General features: G+C 36.5%; 1 protein-coding gene across 7 annotated transcripts in view; it reads left to right on the top strand.

Moving 5' to 3' along the window:
* Positions 1-24440, top strand: part of EXOC6 (exocyst complex component 6) — an 87940-nt gene that overhangs the window by 9992 nt on the left and 53508 nt on the right. For 6 of the 7 annotated variants that reach the window (XM_085229009.1, XM_085229008.1, XM_085229010.1 and 3 more), the window contains exons 2-10: positions 10995-11166; positions 12468-12515; positions 12617-12707; positions 13610-13655; positions 20981-21185; positions 21999-22154; positions 23068-23136; positions 23877-23960; positions 24054-24100. In XM_085229009.1, the coding sequence (XP_085085135.1) occupies positions 10995-11166; positions 12468-12515; positions 12617-12707; positions 13610-13655; positions 20981-21185; positions 21999-22154; positions 23068-23136; positions 23877-23960; positions 24054-24100 (918 nt within the window). Of the gene's footprint in view, positions 1-5145; positions 5233-10994; positions 11167-12467; positions 12516-12616; positions 12708-13609; positions 13656-20980; positions 21186-21998; positions 22155-23067; positions 23137-23876; positions 23961-24053; positions 24101-24440 lie in introns of all 7 variants that reach the window. The other variant, XM_085229015.1, reaches the window with a different exon arrangement.

Raw genomic sequence — 24440 nt, 5'->3', positions numbered from 1 at the left:
GGTATGCATAGCCTATTCACTGTTACACTGTTAAATTCAGTAAATTCATCTGTTATTTAAGTAGTTTCTTTACTGAGTTATTCCTCAAGCTGATTTTATGTAGTGTCTGTTGACCCAGATTTTTGGACCTGCAATATGCATAGGAAGTTCATTAATTTTACATCTTACACAAATATCAGTCATGCAGGCACTTTCCTGCAATATTTGTGGTTCATCTGTTGTTTTTTTTTTCTTCTTTTTTTTGAAAGCCAATGACGTGCACTGCTCTCTAGCCTTCTGTGTGCATTTCTGAACCATTGCCCTGTGACTTTGCAGTTTTCTCAGTGCAGCTGTCTACCTGACAATTAAACATAAGCTTCTTTTTGACCTGTAAGTTCTAGAGTATTTGCACATATAAGGCTGCAGCTATAGCAGCTACATGCAGTTCAGCGGTTTTTTTCACATTCTATATCATGGATTATACTTCAGAAATAATGTGGAAATCTATGAGGACTGATCTTCTTTAAATAATGCCAGAAATGGATGTGCAAATAGGAAAATATTTCAATGTGCTGTAGTAAAATATTCAGTTCTAACTTGTTCAAAAACATCAAACTAGTTTTGCACCAGTATCAAATAGTCAAATTAGATCTTATCTTACTTAAGGACTTGCTATGGCTAGCTATACCATCCAGGTGCTGCCAGTCTCTCTGGCTACTATCTGACAGTGAATGAAATGCCCAAACCTTATCCCTGTCACCACAGACCTTGATAAAACAATGACATCATGGTCGGTTTGATGTTCACCTTGAAGTCTGTTCAGCAACGTGCCTTTTCCTCATCTTGTCTGTCTGTGCTGAGGAGTTATTTGTGTGCCTGACTGACTGGGTCCTGTGCAGAAGCTGCCATGGAACTGTCCTGCCAGTAACACAGCCCAGTCGGGAGCCTCATGGCTGGAGGAGGGGTGAAGAAGGAGAGGGGCAGGTCTGTATTAGAGTGCATCAGCCCTGACGGAAGGACTTACGTGTTTGGTTCAGGTGACCTGAAGAGAGCAAGGACTTTCTTCTTTGTCTTTTTTTTTTTTAATAAATATTAATTGCATTAGCTTTTAAGGAAGGTGTTCCAACCTCCAATACTGAGTGATATTTTCACTGTCTCAGAGAAAATAAACTTACTTGCAAAACTGCATTGAGTACAAGTCTTGCAATTTTCCATTAATCAGAGTAGTACAGAATTAATGATGTCTATGCTGTAGTACATATATCTAAGGGGGCTCCTGAGGCATTTCAGCTTCAAACAGAAGTGTTCAAACGTCCAAGTATCATGTGGTTGGTGCTGATACCCTCTGCTCTCCTTCTGTCACAGAGCGTTGGGTTTTTCTGTTGGTAGCAGCTGTCACGGGGGTTTTCAGTTTGCCAACTTCCTTATGCCTGGGGTGCTTGTGGGCTATCCCTGTCCCACTGATATCAGTGAGACAGCATTTTCTTTTGAGCTTTGTTTTTAGGTTAATTTCAGTATGAAGTTAATGTAATTCTTATTGTTTTGTGCTATGTTGCTTTTTAAACTGAAGGAATTATGACCAGGTGACCAAAATGCACTATCTTCCCTTAAAAATAGTATTTATGTGGGGTTGCCAGTGTTAGCTTTCCTAAAGACTTGAACAAGTTTTTCTGCTACGTAGTCTGTTTGTCAAGCAGATAAAGTATTGGAGGAACTTATCAAATATTAGTAAAGTCAGGTAACACATACACATATGTATACAAAATATTTCCCAACAGAAGGATGGGCTTTGGAATTACACAGGCTTCTCAAAAGTCATCTTCCATTTTCTTCAGTGATCCTGGGAGATGTGCATGTAACAGAATTGTAGCATAGCTTGTGGATTTGTGTGAGAAAAATCAAAATTTTCTGTCCTACATATAGGCTATGTGAGCTCATAAAGTTAACACAAATAATATAAAATTATTGGAAAATGTATGCTTTGATTATACATTTAATGTGATACATTTAAGAGTTATCATCTGTTCTTTTTATATTGAATAAAACACATTCTTAATTAAATGGTTTGTAAAAGTTACATTATTGGATATTTGGAACTTATTTCTAAAAATACTCACATCTGTGTGGTGTTGGTATTCAAAATGAATTGAAACAAGTTACTTAGGCATCTTAGTTATGTCAGTGGGCCTTTGTTACTTTTAAATGCTCTGTTCAATCTTTGTATGTGTCATGAAGGCTGTACAAAACAATTGGTATGTAGTTATCTTGAAGGTTACGTATAAAGCATCCCAGATACAGATGACACGTGAGCTATAGGCTGTAGGAGATGGCTAATAGTTTCTGGAGCATGCACAGTAGAAGTCTGATCAAACCTTTAAAAACATCCCAGAAGTTCAATTTTTCATTTCTAGGTGAATTCCCCATTTCTCTTCAGATTGAACAATTAATGTTTTGATCTGTGGAAATAAAAAGGGCAAATAAGAATATTGATATATATGGACTTGTTTCTGGTTATATTTTCCATGTGATAACATTGGTTCCAGCTACGTTCACTGTATTAGTTTGGATATGTGAAGCAGATGGCCAGACATGGCATTTTGCTGCGTGTCAGCAGCCTTGTCTTTTTTTTTTTTTTTTAATCTACCATTTAAACTCAAATTTGAAAGAAAAAAAAAAAGTAGCACAGCACTTGTTTTTCAGTTTCTTGCTTCATACATCAGTAAGTAGCACAAAGGCTCAGCAGGAAGAGGCATCTCCTTGGTCAGCAGTGTAAAAACAGGAAGGAGGAAGTCTATTGCAAATCTGGGTTTGCTGATTATCAGCTCCTGTTTTGCTGCAGAGGATGTCCATTAACAGCCATCGGTGTGCTCCATTGCTTATCCAGGGTGAACAATGACTGCTGTAGTGTTGCTGCTACAGAATATGGACCCTGGTTATAGGAAGTAATGTTAACTAACAAACTGTACTCAGCCTTTTCCTGCTCATAGAAACAGGATACTATTAGTGAGAACAATTCACAGAAATTGCACATACAGGAAAACCAGGCAAGTGAAGCATACCAGCTAAGCTAAGATTAATAAAATCTTTTCTCTGATTAGGCGAGGGCTTGGATTCTGCATTGTTCTGGCATGTAACAAGATCTTTTAAATAGTGCAGTGAGAGGTGATTATAAATAAGGATGGTAGAACTGGACCCTAGGTAGTGTCTGGCAAAGAAAGTCTGCTTAGGTTTTAAGAAATGTGCTTATTGCCATAACTCAAGTTGAATTACAGGAAACACCTGGACATTATTTTATAAAGCTTTTTAAGGGTGTACACAGCAACCTATATGAAATTACTCCATGGAAAAACCCATACAAAGTTTGTAGTTTGTGTAAACACAAAATATCTTTGAATATTGCCAGACAAAGGAAATTTCTGCAGTGTTTCCTGTGAAATTGCAGCTTAAACTGAACATGTGTTGTAGGGTCGTGCTTAGGGATGCCATGGCTGTAGTCAAAATGACAGTTCTGTTTTAAAGTCTTAATTTGCATGATCAGTTTTTTTGTGTGTGTGTGTGTGCTTGCATGGATCCCACTGAACTCTTTATTCAAATTTGAATTGTTAATACTATTTTACAGCTGTATTCCCTCTCTCTCATCTACTTGGCCACTTCGTGCAGTGTGTTTATAGGAGTTAGTTGGGAGCATCTCTGATCTCCATACAAAATTAGCTTTGGCAGCAGGCTATTAGTTCTAAAAACATGGTTTTCCACAAGCACTACTTCTTCACGTGAGGATTGGTTTATTTGTATCTGTTAGATTGAGGATTCTTTGTGTGTGTTATATATTGCTTTGAAAAATGAAATACAAATTGTGTGCCTGAATTTCTTTTTTTTTGTGCGTGTGTGACTTGGTTTAACTGCTCAATTTGATCAATTAAAATTATTTATCCCCCATGTTTCTAAATCTGAAGTTCTACAAATGAATGTTTCTGTTGCATCCTTTGCAATTCTAGAAGTTGCACAGCTTAAGTCAGACTTGTACAACTATTGTGCAGGTGTGATTCCCATTATTGTAGCAGCACTCATGGAGATGTAACACCTACTGAATGGTTATAAGTATACTGACAGGAACACGTGTATACAGTTTTAATTGCTTCATATGTCTTGTGCAATCAGGAAATGAAAGACTGTGGCAATGCAGGAATGGGTGGGGAATGTGCAATTCCTCCTAGAAATGGGACAGGACGGGCTGGGCGGGGGGTGAACACGGCAGCAGCAGACATTGGTTGGTGATGAGCTGCAGCACGGCCTGCACTGCTGTCCCAACAGCTGAGCTTCAACTTCAGCTGTGCTCCTCATACTTGACCCAGCTTTATGAATTCTTTCATCAGCAGTATCTGTTGGCTTTCTAACCGCTTTAAACCTGAATGGGACAGAAATTAGGAGCAGAAAGTTTGGTGTGTGGAGAATTAGGATTGTAGTTTTCTGATAGTTATGTGTTGGTGTGGGTATTTCAGCTCAGCGCCAAACAGAAGTGAGGGAGAACATTGTGCTTGTGGCCTGAGGGGTGGTCCTTACTCAAAATAAGAATTGAAAGTATTTGAGACCCCTGGTGTGTTTCATACCTGAACATTTGTAACAGAGACTCACACTTTAAGGCCTTTGGTTTACTCCAGAGCTCTGCCCGAGCCATGCTGCCATCAAACTCTACCCTGCATTTCCATGGTCTACCCCTTGTAGATAGGTGGGATTTTCTCTCTTTACTGACATCAATTTTTGCTATTTTTTAAATAGTCTATCTCCTCTTTAATGCTGTGAGAGCACATTACTATAAATGATTTCATTACTAAGAAGAGAATTGTTCACTCAAAAAAAAAGGTAGTGCTGCATAAGCTCAGAGATATTTATCCTGAATGTGTAGTGATCTAAAGTCAAATCATTACCTGTTTAAAAAACAAACAAGCAAAAAAGACCACATAACTTCAAGAAATAATGCTTGTGGTGTTTTGTTGTTGCTTGTTTTATGGTTTTTTTTGTTTGTTTGTTTGTTTTCCCTTTTCAAGTTCATTTTTGCCTGAAAACTGAGTACATGGGCAGTTCTCACTACCATTATATTGCCATAAATATAAGGAAAAAATTGCTTCATTTCTTCTTCTGATTACTCTTGTAATTCACTCTTTCAAGCTAAACTCCCACCAGATAGATTGCAGTGGAAGCTGTGGTGATTATCCTCACTTTGTGGTTGTAAGCTGGTGTAGACGTGAAAACCAGGTATGTGTTGTGAAAAGGAAATTTGGGGTGTTTGCTGAATTCTCAGAAGTATTGTTTGTCTCCTCTCCTTTTATACTTATAAGCCCAGCAGTCCTGTCAGTGTATTAAATTAACCTATTTCTATTCTTTGAACTGTAACTTTAAAAAACAAAACAAAACCCGATGCTGTTATTCTTTTAATCCGGTTTGCGGTTGGGCATTTAATAGATTGCATCCTGGTTGCATCTACAGGAATTGATCTGCATACATCTGTAGCAGAAACGTATTTTTGAAACTATACTGTAACCATTTGTGAAGAGGTTCTTAATAGCATCTTCGAGTGACAATGAGTCGGTATGGAAATTGGCATTATAATAGATCAGATAATATGAGAATTACTTATTTATTTGTTTATTATAAAGAGTCAGGTGAGATTCATGGCAGATTAGGCTTTATGAGTCTTGGCTGAGTTTTAGCTCTCTGAAGATGACCGTTTTTGCTCAATAGATGTCAGGGTTTTTTTGCGTGTGTGTTGAATGTGCCCTCTGGTGTTACAATCGATTTTTGCAGGTGAACGCACATAGTGTCAAAATAGGATGCACTGAATTACGTTTTTCATTGTGTGCTTCAGTTCCGAAAATAAAATTGCTAAGAATTTCTTTGTGGTTATTAGTAGGGTGTCCAGTAAACTTGTCTTCAATGGTAGATGGTTGTATATCTGAAAATTCTCCATCATTTGTTTATTAATAACTGAATTCCTGTATGTGTCACCTTTGTCCCTTCAGTCCAGCTGGTAAGAAAAGACCTAGGCAAAAATATCTCTACTGCAGTAATGTTGAGTAAGAGATGGAGATATCTTTCTCCTTTCTTGTATATTTCTTTAATCATTGTGATCACTGGACTATTAAAGTAACCTGCAATACTGCAGTATACTAATCTGTACCTAGGAATGATACTTGAAAGCAAATTAGGTTAAGCTGCCTCCAGAATTGACTTTCCCTGATTTATTTTTCTTTCTTTTTTTTTTTCTTCTTCTGAGTACTTTCTGCATTATCTTGTACATGCCACTAACAACACACATGTGACTCATATTGTCCAGTTGTTGAGATGAGTCAGAGAACCATCTACATACTGAATTCTGGGAAGAAATAACCTACTACGCTCATTAACAGAAAGACATTCTCCACTTCTGCTTGTGCTCTTCATGGATGCCCTGTTCTCCCCAGCAGAAGTGTGTAAATGTAGACAAAGATTGAAAGAACTAGACGTTACACATGTAAAATATGCTTGGTAGCCTAGATGTGCTTACGCCCTTTTTAATGTACTTCAGCCTGAAATATGTGAAGCAACATAAATCAATCTGTTTCTAGGGCAGGCATAATGGCAAGTAGAATTGCAGGCACTTCTTTTTGCAGAACTCTATTTCTCTCTGGTTTATTGCAGTGCGGCCATCTATCTGCAGGACTGTTTAACTGGAAACACAAAGAATTTTTATCAGGGTTGTTTGCAGTGCTGTAATCTTCAGATCAATAGCTATCAGTTAGTAATGACTTCATTTAGCTAAATCTAGGTCATTTTTGAAATGTGTGTGGGGGAAAATAAGCTGCATAATAGAAAACAAACCACAGTGTAGCGTGTGTAACATTGCCTGATGGGTGAATCAGGCACACGTTACTCAGTTCTGTTTACAGTTGTAAGAAGATGTATAATTTCTGTCCATGGACAGAAATGGGATGGCTCTCTCAAGTAGGTTTATACTTTAAAAAGAGCAGTGCTTTTGGTCAGACTTATTTCTGAAGCCTCAGAAATTGCAGGCAGATGAAATCTGTATGGCGTACTAAGAGTACAAAGCACAGAAAGTTGGTGAACTTCTTAATTCCTTTTCTTTCTTCTCGTGAGTCTCAGAGGTTTGTGACTCAAAGTGTGATTATTTATGTATTTATTTTTCCTAGTAACAGTGGTGATTTTTTTCCCTTCAAAGATAAGCAGTTCTATCTCAGGATTTTTTTTTCCATAGCACGCTGCGGGAGGGTGATGTGTTACTGTTCCCACCAGGTGGAGCTCTTGACATATGTAATTAACGTGAAATATGTACCATTGGTGAATCTCAAGGAGCTCTGTCGAAATCCAAGTTCAGATCGTAGATCATCAATTAGGTCTTCTTTAGTTCGCATCCTTCCAGAAAGCAGTATTATGCAGAACATAAAATAGCAACTATTGTTTTAATACAGTAGGATAATCTCTTAGTGAAGGCAGTGCATTGATTATTAATTGAATATTATAATACTATTATTATTTTGTAATTTTAAGCACTTATGGGTTTGAATTAAGTATTATGATAATACTCCTGTGAATTAACAACCAATACATTTTTATTTTCATTACCCTGAGATATAAGTCATTTTAATACTAAGAAAAAATAACAAATACTGATTCTTATAATGGTGAATACTGCACAGCCTATGCTACACTGTGTGCAGTTCCAGAATCTTGTCGTGTTGTCTGGAGTTATTTGATAACGTTTTACATGCACAAGAAATCTGACAGCAAACTAATTATGTCACTCAGTGTTTCATAAACATGTCTGCCAGTGATGGTAGATTTGAATGTGATGCAGAAGTATCAGGAGTGGTGAACTGTAGCTACTGGAAAGCCCCAGAACACCAGGGAGCAGCTAAATCCAAAGGCATTGCTATGACCACAAGCAGACACTCAGGCAGTACAAACCCAGTGGTGGAGTTCCCCTAGCAGCATCTTTTTACTGTCTTGTTCTCATTTTAGATATATTTGGTCTGTGGTGTTTTACTACTGTTTTCACTTATGAGTATGTTGAAGAGTGTGAATACACAGTGATACAATTCTACTTTTCTGATAGTGATACTCCTTTTCCACTTTTCTTTGAGAACAGCGTAGGGAGACCTAAACTTGGAGGGAAGCAGCAACAAATAAAGCTTTTTTCTCATTTTGGTTTTGCATTCAGCACAGACATTGTGTGTGGTCCATGCAGGGAGGAATCGTGCATGCACAGTATCTTTGAAGGCTCAGTCGGGTGCCTGTAGTCCTCTTACTCTTTATTTGTGCTCCAGAAATGGCACTGTGGGGCAGGCGGGTGTTCCCCTGTGCCCACCCTGCGGGTTTCAGCACCTCTGACATTTTCTTGTAGCAATGCTCATACAACCAGCTTGTGGTGTTTCAGAGCACATAACATCAGCTGTCACAACTTTCTCTCATCCCTTCTCTGTTCTTCTAAAGATATAAGTGATACAGCCTACACGTCTCCCCTCATTTCCTCAGATGCCAACAACTTCCCCAGTGAGCTGACGTAATAGGAATGCATCTGGCACCTTTCATCACCATAGCCAGTTCTGCTTCCCACTCTGACCAGTGCTTGCCCTTGGTGTGAGTGTTCCTGCTGGCAGCTGGGGTTACTCCTCATCTCCAACCACAGACCTCATGGCCCAGCCGCTCTGGGCAGCGCGAGGTGTCTCTTGCAGGCAGCCTGCCAGGCACCACAGGAGGAGATTGCCTGCTTGTCACACTGTGCTCCTTCCAGCTGCGTTATCACACTGCAGCGGCGGAAAGGGTGAGGGGCATTTTCCCCTTTGTGAACCATTTCACAGGTCAGCAGCTGTGGATTTTCCTCTGGTGCACTTAGGAGGAAGGAGCCAGCCTTTCAGCACGTTACCCTTATTTTCCTATCATAAGCAAAGGAGGATAATCCTCATGGCTTTCAAGGGTTGATTCATCAGGCAAACAGGAATATTTTACTGTGTGGATTTTACTCTAAGAGAATATTTGTAAGCAAGCAGGCTCTCAGGAACTGGCTTTCTTTCTTTGCTATGGGGGACAGCTTATTGCCTTCCTTATTTCTCCAGATTCAATTCCTTCTCTCGTTATATTGCCCAAGGTCAAAAGGAACTAAAAAAGCATCAAGAATCTAGTTAGGAGCGTTTTAATCTTCTGTGAAAGGTCAGGTTCTTACCAGGCACTCGGCCATAGTGTTGTTGAGCAGGCAGTGATGACCCAGACTGGCAGAACTCAGCTGTCTGTTTAGAACAGAGGATCTTAAAGACTGTGGGAAGTCAAACTTCTGTGAGAAGGTAAAGAGGAAAGTGCTTTCATAGAATTGTAGATCATAGAATCACAGAATGGCTTAGGTTGGAGGGGACCTTAAGGACCACACAGTTCCAACCCCTGTGCCATGGGTTGGGTGCCACTCTCCAGATCAAACTGCCCAGCACCTGATCCAACCCAGGTTGTGTGTCTCCAGCGATGGGGTGTCCACAACTTCTCTGGGCAGCCTGTGCCAGCACCTCACCACCCTCTGAGTAAAAAATTTCTTTCTAATGTCTAACCTAAACCTCTCCTCTTTTACTTTATAGCCATTCCCCTTGTCTTATCACCATCAGACTGTGTAATAAGTCAGTCTCTCCTGTCTGTAAACTCCCCTCAAGTACTGGAAGGCTACAAGAAGCCCTCCAAGCTCTCCCTTCTCCAAGCTAAACAAGCCCAACTCCCTCAACCTTTCTTCATAGGAGAGGTGCTCCAGCCTTCTGGCCATCTTTGTGGCCCTCTTCTGGACCTGCTCCAACAGCTCTGTAGCCTTTCCATACTTGGGGCTCCAGGCCAGGATGTCTTTCCCTCTGCTCAGTTGTGGAGGCTTTGGCTCACTGTTATCTGGCTCTTGAACTTCAGACCGAAGTCTGCTACAGACAGCATCGACTCCATTGGAACTTCAACCTTCTTTTCCCGTCTTCAGATTGCTACTGATTTATTTATTTTAAACAGCTTTGCCTTGCAGATTTATGGAGAAATCTTTGTAATAATGGAGGGACATTAGAGGCTAAAAAAATGCAATTTCAAGATTTTCACACTCATGTTTTTTATTTTATTATTGAATTCTCCCTGTCTTGGGAGACTCTGTACCTTTGATTTCCCATGCAGTTCTCTCTCTCTCTCTCTTTCTCTCTTTTTTTTTTTTTTTGCTTCTTCTACTTTAAATTGCCTTCTGGCTCCTTTGCTCACTGTCATGCCAGAGTGTTTTTCCATGCAGCTCTCCATTCTGAAACAGCTCAAAACTTACTCTGGTAACTTCTGCAGTCATTTTTCCTACTTGAGGTTTCTAATTTTAGTATTCAAACAGTTAATAAAATAAACCAAAAGAGCTGATTAAAGCCATTCCTGATAGCTTGGTCTCACTTTGGTAGCAGCCTTAGGCATGTGCATGCGATGATTTTGCCCTAGGACATGTTTGGGGTTCTGGAGGAGAGTAGTACAGAGGCTGCTCTGGGAGCGGACAGGCCTGTCTCTGGCAGCTGCTCTGGTCATTTTGGCTGGGGGCATCTAACACTGATGCAGTTGGATAACTCTGCTCTTAGGAATGTTAGATTGTACGTTTGCACTTTCTTATATTTAGGGAAGAGTGAAATTTGATAGAAAAGCGATCCATGCCATTTGAGGTGGTCAGAGAAACAGAATCTTTTGTATCCGTGTTTGAGCATTAGGGCATAAACAACAGACCAGTGAGGCTCAGGTCAACCATGATGTAACTGGTTAAGCACCTGGATTAATGCCGTAAGGGCTGGGTTCAGTTCTCAGTTTTGTACTACCTCTTTGTTTTAATGCTGATTTTGGTGGAGTGCATCACAAATAATGGTACCATAACATCAAGATTGCATGCTTTTACTTTTTTTTCTAAGAGAGATTTCAATAAAGATTCTTGCATACTGCATTTAAGTGATGGAGAGGAAGTAAACTTTGATTTTCTTATTTGTATTTAACAGGTCTGTATACGATGACCAACCAAATGCACATCAGAGGTTTATGGAAAAACTAGATACCTGCATACGTAACCATGACAGGGAGATAGAAAAGATGTGCAATTTTCACCATCAGGGCTTTGTGGATGCTATCACAGAACTTCTTAAAGTTAGAGCTGATGCAGAAAAATTAAAGGTAAGGAGCTAGTTTGTCAGGGTTTTATATTATTGCCTTTGAATTAAAAAAAAAAAAAAGGGAGGGACTTGACTTTTCTACTGAAGAATAGAATTTTCATGACCTATCACATACATTCTGTTATTTGAAACTTTTTTTAAAAGTGGAATTTGTAGGATTTGTGATGAATACTGTTTTGCCTGAGGCAGTAATGCATTTATAAAGTTAAATATTTTATTAGGTCTAATTCTGATTTTCTCATATACACGTTCAGAAAATGCTAGCAAAACAATTTTGTGATTCCTAGAGGCTTTCTCACATGGTAACAAATAGCAAAGTAATGGCAAAACCATGATTTCTTATGTAGGTCTGCTTTTTCTAATCATGTGTTTACATGTCAGACCTTAGAAAGTTTGAAATCTTGATTAGAATAGTAAGAAGACTGCAATTATCCCTGAAAAATATGTTCTATTTACACTGTAAATGAGTAGGAGAGTAGGTGGAGTTAGTAGTTTTCTTTAGAAACGACAAATAAGATTTACTCACAAATCAGAATGCATTATAGTGAATTATGAGATCTGTCCCTTTTAGCTCTCTTTACACTTTTGAGAGCAAAATATGCACACCAGACAGAAAGAGTATAGTTCATCAGAGGTTATGATTAGAAGAGCATTATATAAAGGATATTCAGATAACAAGAGACCAAATACAGCGTCAATGAGGTCATTGAGCATCTTTGTTCAGAAATTAATGAGATTTTTAATAAACTAGAATGTGCTTCCTTATTATGATGACCTAATGAGTCACTTACTATGTGGGAAAATCTGAGGTCGAGCTTTGCCTGCACCTGCAGCATTAAAATGTTGCTGTGGTTTGGAGATTTCCACGTTTGATGTTAATCAACCACCCAGTGTTTGCATTCAGCAAAGTATGAATGTTTAATTACCATAAAATGCAATCACCATTTCTTACAGACAATGAATGGCCCATAGAGCTCATTGAGGTTATCAAAAAGGGACCAGTGGTCAATTGGGTCAATGATTTGAATTGTTTGACAGACCTGCAGAAACAAGGAAAGTTCAAAAATCCCAAGTAAATTTGAGAAGTTTGCCACAGAATCTGTTAGAAAGAACTGTCATAAGTAATTGAAGTTAACGAAAGCCCTTTGCGATCAAAAGTTCAAGTTCAAGCTGTAGAGTTAATTTGAATTTGCATTTCTTTGTTCCAAGTTTCTCATGAAGCATGATCTGATTACAAGGGTGAGCAGTCACATCAGGGCAATATATGCATATTTGTCTAACAAAGGTGAAATTATTTTTAAGGTCCAAGTTACTGATACCAACCGAAGGCTTCAGGATGCTGGGAAAGAGGTGAGAAAATGGTTCTTCCTATATGGGCATTATAAATATTTGTAGCAAATCAAATGTGTTTGCATAATTTAATTGTAATTTTCTGTTAAAAAACCTCCAAGGTGATAGCCCAAACAGAGGAAATCATCCGATGTAGAGTTCAGCAAAGGAATATTACAACCGTTGTAGAAAAGCTACAGTTATGTCTTCCAGGTGAGTGACGGATGGCTAAAGATGGTTGCAAATAATAATAGTAAGAAAAAGTAAGTCATAGTGCCTAAAATACATAAGAATTTTATTTTCTAAGTAGTGGCCCTGTAAAATCCAGTTTGGCAAAAGGTTCATGGTGTTTTAGAAAGATGTCCACATATAGATTCTCTGACTTTATAGTATTTGACATAGGGCAATTTTGCCACTTTTTGAGAAAACATTGTGAAAGATATAAATAGTGCAAATGAAGTATCTACATGTACTTTTAATTGTACTCATACTTTTAATTTGCTAAACAGTAAAGTTGTTCCTTATTTTTTTTAACTATTTGAATTCTTCAAAAATTACAAATTTTTCTGTTTGAAAATTGTACTTTGTTTCAGTTCGGTGACATTGCAGTCTTTTATAATAAAACATAAAGGCTCCAAATAACATTTCAAAAAAGTGATATTGTGGGATTGCACACAGCTCTATAAGGACTTCCTGCTTGTAGGATTTGAGGATATAGTACTACGGATTTGAGAATTTCTTTTGTAAAGTCTTGCTGACTTACTCTGATTACAGTAGAGGGTACTGTTGTCATTTAGTGGTAACAGATCGTAGACTTGTAAAATAGATAAAGTAGTGGTAAGTAAATGTATGCTTGAAATATTGTCTACTGTTCTGTTTAATCTTAGTTATTTTTTCTTTTAAAAGCTGTTATAAGATCAGTTCCTTTCTCTTATCTTCATTCTAGAATCTTTTTCTTCCTAGTTTTATCACATTACCATTGTAGAAGGAATTGAATTAGACAAATTTAGCATATCCTTTTTCATTGTTTATTTTGTTCTTTTCAGTTATATTTCCTTTTTTATTAACTAAAACCACAATAAGATGCATGGGTTAATCTGCTTGTTTTTATGCAGTGCTGGAAATGTACAGCAAACTAAAAGAACAGATGAAAGTGAAAAGGTGAGTGAATTTATTTTTATTAGCAAAATACACCTTCTGTAAATAAACTGATAGATTAGCAAAAACTGGTATAGACAAATAAATATAAAAGTCCTGTCATACGGACTTACATTCTTCATAATACCTGGTCTGTTTCAAGAATGCCATTACAAGTGAGCAAATATTGTACTAAATATAAGGACTTCTAAAAGCTTAATGATTGGTATGGAAAATAATGTTTAGTTAAATAGCATTAAATGCAGTGACAATATGAAGTGAATGTGAAGTAAAATGGATTTTAGGTTTGCTTTTAAAAAAAAAGAAATTGAGACAATTTAAGATGTGATAACAAGGCCCCTAGGGAATAGAGATCTTCAAATAATACATTAATATCTGCTTAGTCTGTCATAATATATTTGAATCAAATTTATAAACCAAGGGAAAAGGACATTTCACTCCATATATGTTTCTTCAGACTTGTCTGATATCTTTACACTGATCTTTTGTGTATGAGAGACTATGGGAAGGACTTGGAGAAAAAGTGTTGTGTCTTTTCACAGTCTTAAGGGTAAAAAAAACACAACAGACATAGTGAAAAATAAAGTTCTAGAATAATGTTTTTTAATAGGTACTTCCTTCCTCTGTTGTTTCTTCACTTTCCGTCTTCTGAGGGAGCCACTCACTGCTCCTGCAGCCCTAGCGTTCCCAGTTCTCTCTGTGGCTGCTCTGCTGTCCCTGTCCCCCAGGGGCTGCTGCTGCATTGTACCTTACGCACACCCACCCCAGCAGCACCACTTTCTTCTTCCTGCTTTATACAAGATCATGTCCACCTTACCCGCTGCTGCTTTTCACGCAGCCTCCGATGCCGATTGCTCTTTTTCTTCCCTGCTGTACTTGCGATCGTTGTCATCGTGTATCTGTGTGCCTGGCACCACTGCAGGAAGCTCCCACTAACAAGTCTGTCTGGACCCGACTATCTTCATTTGGAACTGTCTGTGCATAGTCAGAGATGTACATTCTAGACAACAATCTAAAATTGTTTTTTGACTTTATGTCTGGATTTCTTTTGTCTGGATTTCTATTATATGAATATCCAACACCTCTTGCCATAAAGCTGGACGTCTGAAAATCCTAAACAGCTGCTATGCAAGAGCAAATCAGCTCTAAAGCCTGGGTGCAGACACGTCCAAAACATATCAGGTATACCATACACTGCTGATCAAGCAGAGCTGCAGCAAATGTGTTGCATCTCCCGCACTATGGGTGTGCTACATGGTACTTGCGTACATGTGCTATCTGGGAGGCTTTTGCAGAAATATTGAAACTGTGCTTTTGCATTACAATCAAAACTTGCTGGATGGGAACCGGTTTGGTAGATCTCATCATCTTGACTGCTCTACACTGCTTCTTCTGAACAGGACACTGACACGACTGTAGTTTAAAGTAGCTGGCAGTGTGCTGTAGCAGTGTTCTTGGAGCACCTGAGAAGAAATACGTAAACAGTCCAGTGTCCCAGCTGCTCAGAGATTGTAGTGCAGAGTATGCTGTCTGAGCTGCACCACTTCCCACTTTCTTCCTGGTCTTCAGAATCTGCTACATTTTGCATGTTGTTGATGTGGAAATGCTGGGATCAGGGTCTACATTCTGCCATTCCCTTCTTCTGTCAGGCAAAGCAAATAACATTCTGGCTTGTAAGAGATGTTATAGTTCCTAACATCATCATAAAAGATCACCTAGGTGAGATAAAATAGCAGATGACTCTTAGTGCTTTGACTCCATATTTACTAATAGGTTTGTAGTCTACTGTTGGTGGATGGGACTTTTGAAAAAGTTAGCAGTATCAATCTAAATTTCCATTATTTAGGAGATATAGATCTGATAATTTTCCCATGGAAGGAGTTGCTTGCCAGACAGGAAATCTTAAATGTTACAAGTCAAGTGATAGTATACTGAATTGAAGGGTTTAGACGTGTCATTGTCATACCATAAAAAGATCTAAGGGAAAGAGGAGATGCCATAGCTTTGATGTACCATACCTTGAAGTCACACAAAGTACAGAAGGTTTAGGTTCTGCTGCAGGCTACTGCTACAGCTCAGGTATCTCTTTCATTAGTTACACACTTACTACTTGCCTGTGACTTACAATTCCTATAATACTAGCTAGAGATGGATATTTCACGGCACTTGTGATTAGTTCAAGTGGTAATTTACTTGTGGCTTACCGAGCAACAAGTCCAAAGGATGAATGCATTTTGGTTTTTATCATTAAGTGATTCTGCACTGGCAAGGACATCCAGAAAACCCCTCATAGCTGATATATGCAAGTACAAAGAATTTAAAAACTGACCTTCTTAATCTTTGCTGTGATGCTTTCTTGGAAGAACTGGGGATATGAGCATTCATAACACCTGTCCAAACAAAATGGTGGGAGCATTTATTTTGCACAAAGATCATTTTTCTCAGAAACCTTCAGTGAGGTTTGTTGATGCAGCTAAGCTTTCATTTGTATTTATTAATAAATAAATAAATAAATATCTTTTTGTTTGAGTTTGTTTTGTTTTGCAGCCTCTTAGTAATAACTTCATTATTCCATTGTCTTTATATCTTTCACTGTGAATAAAACTAACATTTCTTATGCTTAAGAAAGGGAAGAAGGAAGCATGGATGCTCTACACTTTTGGGGGTAGTTATTTTATGGTAAAGATTAGAATTCTGTTTTCTCCAGGACTGCCAGCTTAATAAGATAATGTGGGGTTTGGCATTTGGAATATATTCTTTTTTATGGAGACAGAAAGAAGATCTACTGAGGAGTCCAAAAAGCTATCGATTGGTAGCAACTTTTGGTCTCTGCCAACATGGGTTATGTTTGAACTGATGACCTAGAGGTGAAAGGCTCCGTATCCTATTTATCTGTTTCCTGAGCCATGCATAACACAAGTTGACAAGAACTATAGTTGTGAGAGAAAATAATTGAGGAATCTGCTCTAAACAGACACAATTGGCTGGAAAGATTTATGAAGGGTTTAGAGTCTTAGATGAGGAAGCACAAGGGAGAGGCCTAGTTTCTCCACTGCTCTCCTAAAGACCTGTTGGGATTATTATGTATTTTGTTAGTACTTTCTCCAACTTTAGTTTTAGGTCAGAGATAAGATCACCATGCTTCATGCAGTTCTCTTGGCAGGGCTACTGTGTTTGGGTTTGGTTATATGTATCTGGAGAAATTTCCCAGCTTCTTCAGAAGATTGTAGATCAACAATCTAATTGGGAATTGTTGAAGTTGGTGGCTTTGCAGATCTTTCACACAAAAAAACAAACAAAACATAGAGAAGCTGTTGAATTGTAAAGGCAACTGTAAATAAAAAAGTTGTTTGTGCGGTGACTTGTTTTCAGTTGAAATTTCTCTTCAGCATCTGTGAATTTGACTCTTTCACGGTAATATTGAAAATTTCTAGTTGAACTCCCTCAAATTTGTCTTGTTTTGATAGGGAACAGAAAATGTTTAATATTTACTCAATGAAATGTAATAAGCAGGGATATATGGTATTTGTCTCAGAGGGAAGCACAGAAGTCAGAAAACATTTTTTTTCTTTGTAAATTAAATTTCTTTCCTTAATAAAATTTAAATGATAATTTCAAGGGGTTTTTTTGTTTGTTTGTTTTTTAATCTAGCAGGGAATTTTAGTACATAAATATACATTTTTTTACATTCACATGTGCATGTAAATGCTTTCTGCTTAATAAAATTCATGGCATTTGAGTTGCTCCTATCCTGTACAGCTTTACTTCTCTAGTTTAACCTGGAGCTTTTTTAAGTAAGTTACAGTATTTCTTTTAACTGCCTTCAAATGAAATTCAATTGATAGATCTTAGAAGTTCTCTGTCATTTAAAATATAACTTGCTTTATATGCGCTGGTAATAATTCAAAGTTAAAATTGTTTTCTTTTTCTTTGGATCATACAAAACACTAATATTAATCTTCTGATTTTGTTTGCTTATTTTTTCCTGCCTTGTTTCATGCTGGCTTTAGAAGTTTCCTCTTTTATAGAGAAGATGTTACTATAGATCAATCTATCTTACAGTGTTCTGGTCTTGATGACAAGATGGGTCCGTTCTGTACAATTTTATCTTATGAACTCTATTGGTGTTTCAGATTTCTATTTTCAGTTTCTGACCTTATTATATAAAATCTATGTTGGAGAATGTTTTCTTAAAAGATTAGGCCCGAAGAATGGACGAGGGACTAGTATATTTGTATGACAGAAATGACACTGAAGATGCTTCCTTAAATCGTTTATATTTAAATAGACAATCTTCACATTCATATGATAGATAATTTATGATACAATAATATTACTGTCTAAACTTAATTCAAAACATTTAATTAAGTCTGTAGAATGTTTTTAAAGCAAAATATACAAATACATCATTGCTTTATATGCCAATTTTTTTTTGTTTAAATCCTGACTTACAGGTGACCTTCAAATTAATAAGATTTCAGTGCTTTATCAGAACAGATGTTAAAAGGGCAAGGTCCTGAGCTCCGTGTATATATATAATTAGTAAGGGACTCTAGAATGGATTTTAAATGGATTATGTTAATTCTCATCTTAGAAACAGCAGTCAAAAACCTTCCAGATGAATCAATAGTGTTCTGATAAGCTGATCTGTATAATTTAAATACAAACCTTTTATACAGTTTTGATGCTATTACGGTTTTATTTCCCAGAAGTCTCACCATGTGGGCCCTTTGGTCATTTGCTAGTCAAAAAAACAAAAAAAAAAGCAAGACAAAACCACACACATAAACCCCCAGATCCTTTCTTATCTGCAACATTCCAATTGCCTTATGTATATTTTATATAAACCAAGTATATAATAAACAGAAGCTGCTAATTTACACTTGAAAACTCTCTTTTTTTGCAGTCTTCTGAAAGCAGTTGTGTTCTGAAATAAAAGAGAAGGTTTTCCCATACTCTGGCTATGCTGAATTGCTAGCTTAGCTTAGAAATACCTTTATTGAAAAAATCTTAAAAAATAAAAAATAAAAAATTAAGAAATGCGTTTATTTCAGAATAGAATATTAAATTGCAACTGAGTTATTAACAATTTGCTATTTCTTGTTGACAGAAGAGAACCATCAGCTTGAATTTTATTTCAGTTGGAACATGTTTGCCTACTATACCTACAAAGTAATAGTAAGAAGCATCAGAACTGAAAAGGATACTTTTCCAGTTTTTCTTGAACATTTTCAAGGGACTTCGCACATGCTCTGTTTTCCATTTTCAAAATTTCAAAGTAATTCACTAATTTTGCATTTCTGATTGTGTAGGAATTCAAGAAAGAGAGCCAAGGCTGTAATATGAAAAGCTGAAAATGGGCTAAGGATATTGCCTGTATTTGTGGAAAGATTTGGAACTGAACAGCAAGTCGACAGTCTCATCTCAGTTTCTATTAGTTGTCTATTTCAAAATTAGTACACTTCTATTTTGCTTAATTTTTTTCAATAAATTTTCACAATCAGAAGCTGATGTGACATTTGAAAATGATATAGACAGAGCTATTGATTCCATGAATGGGCATGATTCAGAGCTCCTTGTGGTGCTCATCTCTCCACTTTAAGAGGAAGCATAGGAGAACCAATTTACATCTATAAATTTTCCCCGAAATCAGTTGGAATCACCATAACTTTACTTATGTCCTACAGGCCTAAAGTCAATAAATAGTTCTAATAAGTATTGGCCCAGAAACACTTGTAATCTATAAGAGAACTGAAACTGAAGACCAGAAAGGAACTGTAGTAAAAAATAGGGTTGATGTCAGTATTTGGAAGATCTCTGTTCTCAAAATTGCATTTATTTAGTATTCTTATTGAAGAAATAAGATGACAGGTTTCTGATTCAAAGAGTGCTGTGCTATGTATGATATAGATGTATATCTGATTGTTCCTTTAGTTTAACATTTTTTGGAAAGGATTTTTTCATTTGGTCATCTTCTATGTTGCATTTTTGTAATAGCAGTACATCTCCCAGATGTTTTTGCAGCAATGATTTAGAAATCAGAACAAGAACCTGAGATATTTTACTAGATTTTTCATCCTCTGATTTTGAGTTTGTGATACTTTTGTTAATATGACAAAAGTCATTTGTAACGCTTTTTCATCAGAACTTGAGTTAAATTATTGCTTATTATTTGTAGTTTCTGTAAAAAAAAAATTTCTATAATATTAATTCAAAATGTTTTGTAATAATGTACTGAGAGCTCAGATCTTGTTGATTGTATAGCATTTTCAATATCACACTTTGTTTTATTTGATGGAAACAAATCTTACTCATTTTTCCTGAAATGGCCCATGATATGGCTTGTTTTGCTTGTTCCCCTACATTTACCAACCTCTGCTGTTTTCATAATACTTGAAATACTCTGAAATTAGAATGGAATCATATTTTGTACTTACTTTTAACTGGAGTATTTTTTTAGACTCATTGTCTCTTATGTACATTTTCACAAAATAGCTTTTAATGTATGGTACATCATCTTATGGACATAAGAGGAAATACTTGTTTGTATTTTGTTCACTGACTCTCTCAGGCTGTTTCTTCCATGTTTCTGATACATACAGTCTATTGTCTAACAGTTAACTGAAAAACAGTGAAAATAATCTGATCTTTGTTGTTTTTTTTCTTTGTTTGTTTGGAAACCCCCCTGACTTAAAGCTTGTTCAGTGTAATCATTTTGTTGGTGAGGCATACTCTGTTTTGTCAGAACAGCAGATTAGATGCATCATTTACAGTAGACTGGAGATAAGTTTATACATGTCTTTTCCAGCTACGGGTGGTGAAAGCAGAGTATGAATGTGTGTAAGCATAGATCTAAAGAAGCCAGATATGTACAGGCACACATTTCCAAGATTGTTTTCGTTGTTTGGAGCATATACTCCAACACTGAGTGACTGGTAATTTGCATTTCAAAGATGAAACTAATTTAAACAGCAACAATGAGACTGATCTAGAAACAGAGATTATTGTTACGATTTTACTGCCTCCATTCCACAAGCTACTGCATGTGGCATTAGGAATCTGCTGATCAGAACAGCTAATACCATAGAAGCCTACTTAAAATCTTGACTTGACTGAGTCACTCTGACAGCTCACTTTTTTTATTTTCCCAAACTAAAACATTGTACTGATGACCTTTTGTTTCACATTGTTCATTTGACTAAAATTAATTTCAGTAATTTCATTAGATGCCTATTGATTGCTTGTATTATATTGATATATATAACAAAGAATGTATTTTATTTAAATTTGGTAAGAAAGCTATATAATTTGATTTAATCTCTTTGTAGATATTACTCTGCTTTGAAGACAATGGAACAACTAGAAAACCTTTATCTTCCCAGAGTTAGCCAATACCGATTTTGCCAAATAATGATAGAAAATCTTCCAAAACTACGTGAAGAAATAAAAGAAATTTCTATGTCAGATCTGAAGGATTTCTTAGAGAGTATTCGAAAGCATTCTGACAGAATTGGGGAAACTGCAATGAAGCAGGTAAGCCTACACACCAGGATGATTTCAGCCCCATTACCTACAGAAAACTAACTTACAGCTTCAAATATTCTTCAAGAACTTGGTTAATTAACATAGTTTATGATACTTCTTTATTACTAGGTTGAGTATTACTAATGAATGCTGCAGCTTTCTTGCTGCAGCAAGTAAAATTTGACTTTTCTGTTGGGTGGTTATGTTGGATTGCCTCATTTTCTTCTAAGTTTTTAGAATTTTGTTTTCTCTTTCAGAAACAAAATTCTTGTAAAATGCAGAGCTGATGAGTATAAATGAAACTTAAGTGTGTCTCTCAACAAGATTACTGGATGTTGTATTGTCCCATGACAGTCCTGTGCATCCCAATCACAAAATAATACTATGCTAACTTGGTGCATTTCTTTCAGCAATATGGACAATACAGTGCATTTGAGTGCATTTGACTTCTGCAGCTATCTGTTCGCTGGGGCTTAATTGAAGACAGAAAACAAATAGCTGGCAAACTCTGTTGTGATAACTGTACTTGAGTATAGATTATGTGCTTGCAGTTTATTATTGGGAAAATTACAGATAACTTTTACATTTTTTTCTGTTGCATTTTGGGGAGGAGGGAAGAATTATGCAAAAAGAAGCTGTTAAATTCATTTGTCATCCCAAATCAATTGAGGGCAAAACCATCAGAGTAGGCTGAGAGCAAACGGCTTGCAATTACACTGATTTGCGTTCTATATGACCACCTGTTTTTCATGACATAGCATATATTTATAAATAATGAAATTTGAATTATATCTCTCCCAATTGGTGCTACTTTCAAAACAGGCACAACAGCAGAAAACCTTTAGTACTACTCTTCAGAAGCATAATAATGTAAACTACGGTCGGAATATGCATTTAGGTAGAAGCAGAATTTTGGACTCTAAGAATGAAATGACATTGAAGCGAACGTTTGAAGAAGATGATGATCATGATGAAGAGGTAGCCTTTTACTAAATCTTATTTAAACTGAATTTTGCAGTTTTATTGAACAAAGCTTGCAGTGTGCTGTGTATAGATGGAATAATATAGATGGAATATGAAGAGAACATCTTTAATGGACAATGCCCAGAACATCATTTTAGGAGGAAAACAAAGTGCAAAATATTAATTTCATTAATGCTAAATAGAGTGTTAAGTTTGGGGCCATTCAGTTGAATAGAACATGTAATTATTCAACTGAATTCAATTTGTAATTATTCGGGAATTCAGTTGCAAGTTACATAATACACTACCTGTCCACCGCAAACTGTATGTGGTGCCCTGGAATACTCCTCTGTTGCTAAAGTGGGCGTTTCTTTGTTGTGAACCCTAGCTTTTGTTAGCAGTCTTTCAGCTACTGAATATTCACTATCCATAGATTGAATAAACTAGCAAATATTTAGATATTTGTATTTGGTGCTCTGAAAACACAGTGAATAGAATGCTTTTGCAATAGAAATCCAATCTAATACTGTAAGGCATAGAGAGGAGGGAGCTTCTCCGATAGAACAGTTTTTCCTAAAGCTACTGGCAAAGGAACTGATGCAGTTGCTTTTTAAGTCATTAATGCAAGCTCCTTCCACTTTCTATCAAAATAGCAGTTTTTATAGCCATAAAATGTCAACATAGTTAATTTTGCTGACCTTAATTTGGTATTGCTTTTGTCTTCAATCCCAATGTATTTCCTTATTCATTTTAATCTTAAATTTATCAGTCTATTAAACAAATCGTGCAGTTCTAAAGTTGATGACACGAAGGCAATTCCATTAAAGTAAGATAATTTATCAAGTTCTTATTAAGTGGGCAAGTTCTGTTGGTAATATAGCAGGAGATTATACGCGTTTTAAGCTTTATAACTTTTTCCTTTCCACAGGTTTTAACTGCTCAAGATCTTGTGGATTTTTCTCCAGTCTATAGATGTTTGCACATCTACTCAGTTTTGGTATGTATTAAGGTGGCTTTAAAAAGACCTTTTCTGAGTTGAATGTCCTTTATTTTATTTTATTTCTCCAATACATACAGAACAAGTGCCAGGTAGATAAGTCAGTGTAGCACCGATTTCGAGTGGACAGATGGTTTCTACTGAATGGTCATCCTAATGAGATGGCTAGGATGTCACTTGAATTCCTCACAATGTAATCATTAGGCATAGAAGGGTGTTGTGATAGGAGAAAAATCCAAATCATTAGTCTTTGTATTTAACAATTCTAAAGGGAAGAAGTGAATATTAAATAAATTGTTTATTTTTCTCCAGTGAAGCTCTTGTATGCATTGTTCAAGTGTATCAGGTAAACACAGAAATGCTATTGTTGCTTTGAGGTGCAATCAGTTTCTTGACTAACCTGAAGATGCATTTTAAGACACAATGAGTTTCAGCTGTAGAACAATAGATAATATGCCTTATGCATGAACATAAATATTTATTCAAATGCATAATATTGTATGACAATATGTAGACGTGAGCAACATTTTTCTATATATATTTTTCTGCTTTTAAATATATATATGTAATCTGTATATTTCATGCATTTTAAACTTCATTAATGTCAGCAAGAAGTCTGTGTGAGACAAATGCATAATATGTGTCTTAATTTAAAACAGATTATTCTACACTTAGATTAATAAGTGATTTTTAATACTGAGAGAATGACCTTGTTTTAACTACTTTTGCCTTCCTTTTAGGGTGATGGAGAAATATTTGAAAATTACTATAGAAAGCAAAGAAGGAAACAAGCGAGACTAGTTCTGCAGCCACAATCAAGCATGGTAACCAATACTTTACTTTCTACATTGACTTAGATTGTACCTAATACTTAGTGGTATTTTTATTCCTAAACTTATTTTCTTTTTCACTGCAAGCATGAAACAGTAGAAGGCTATAGAAGATACTTCAGTCAAATTGTAGGGTAAGTTTCCTAAATGTAGATTTACTTCAGTTTTACTGCACTGATTCTTAATTCATCCTTTATTCTCCCACTGTCCAAAAACTTTCTTCAGTTTCTGCATAAATGATGTGGGTGTTGTTAGCTGTATCTGAGCATTCACATCCTACCATTATAGTACCCCAAAAAGACCCTCTAGTAACCTGGGCTCCAGCTGGCATGAAGCAAGTTTTGACTTCATGCTGGGGGGAGCTGAACACCAAATCTACCGAAGTGTCACTGCTCCAATAGGAAAGGGCTTGACTATACTTGTCTCTTAATATTAGAGCAAATTCTACTCTTTCACTGAAAACTTAATTGAAGG

Source organism: Meleagris gallopavo, chromosome 8 (genome assembly GCF_905368555.1).
Source record: "Meleagris gallopavo chromosome 8, MGAL_WU_HG_1.1, whole genome shotgun sequence".
Classification (NCBI taxonomy): Eukaryota; Metazoa; Chordata; class Aves; order Galliformes; family Phasianidae; genus Meleagris; species Meleagris gallopavo.
Note: the sequence above shows the minus strand (reverse complement) of the source record. Positions and strands in the feature narration are given on the sequence as shown.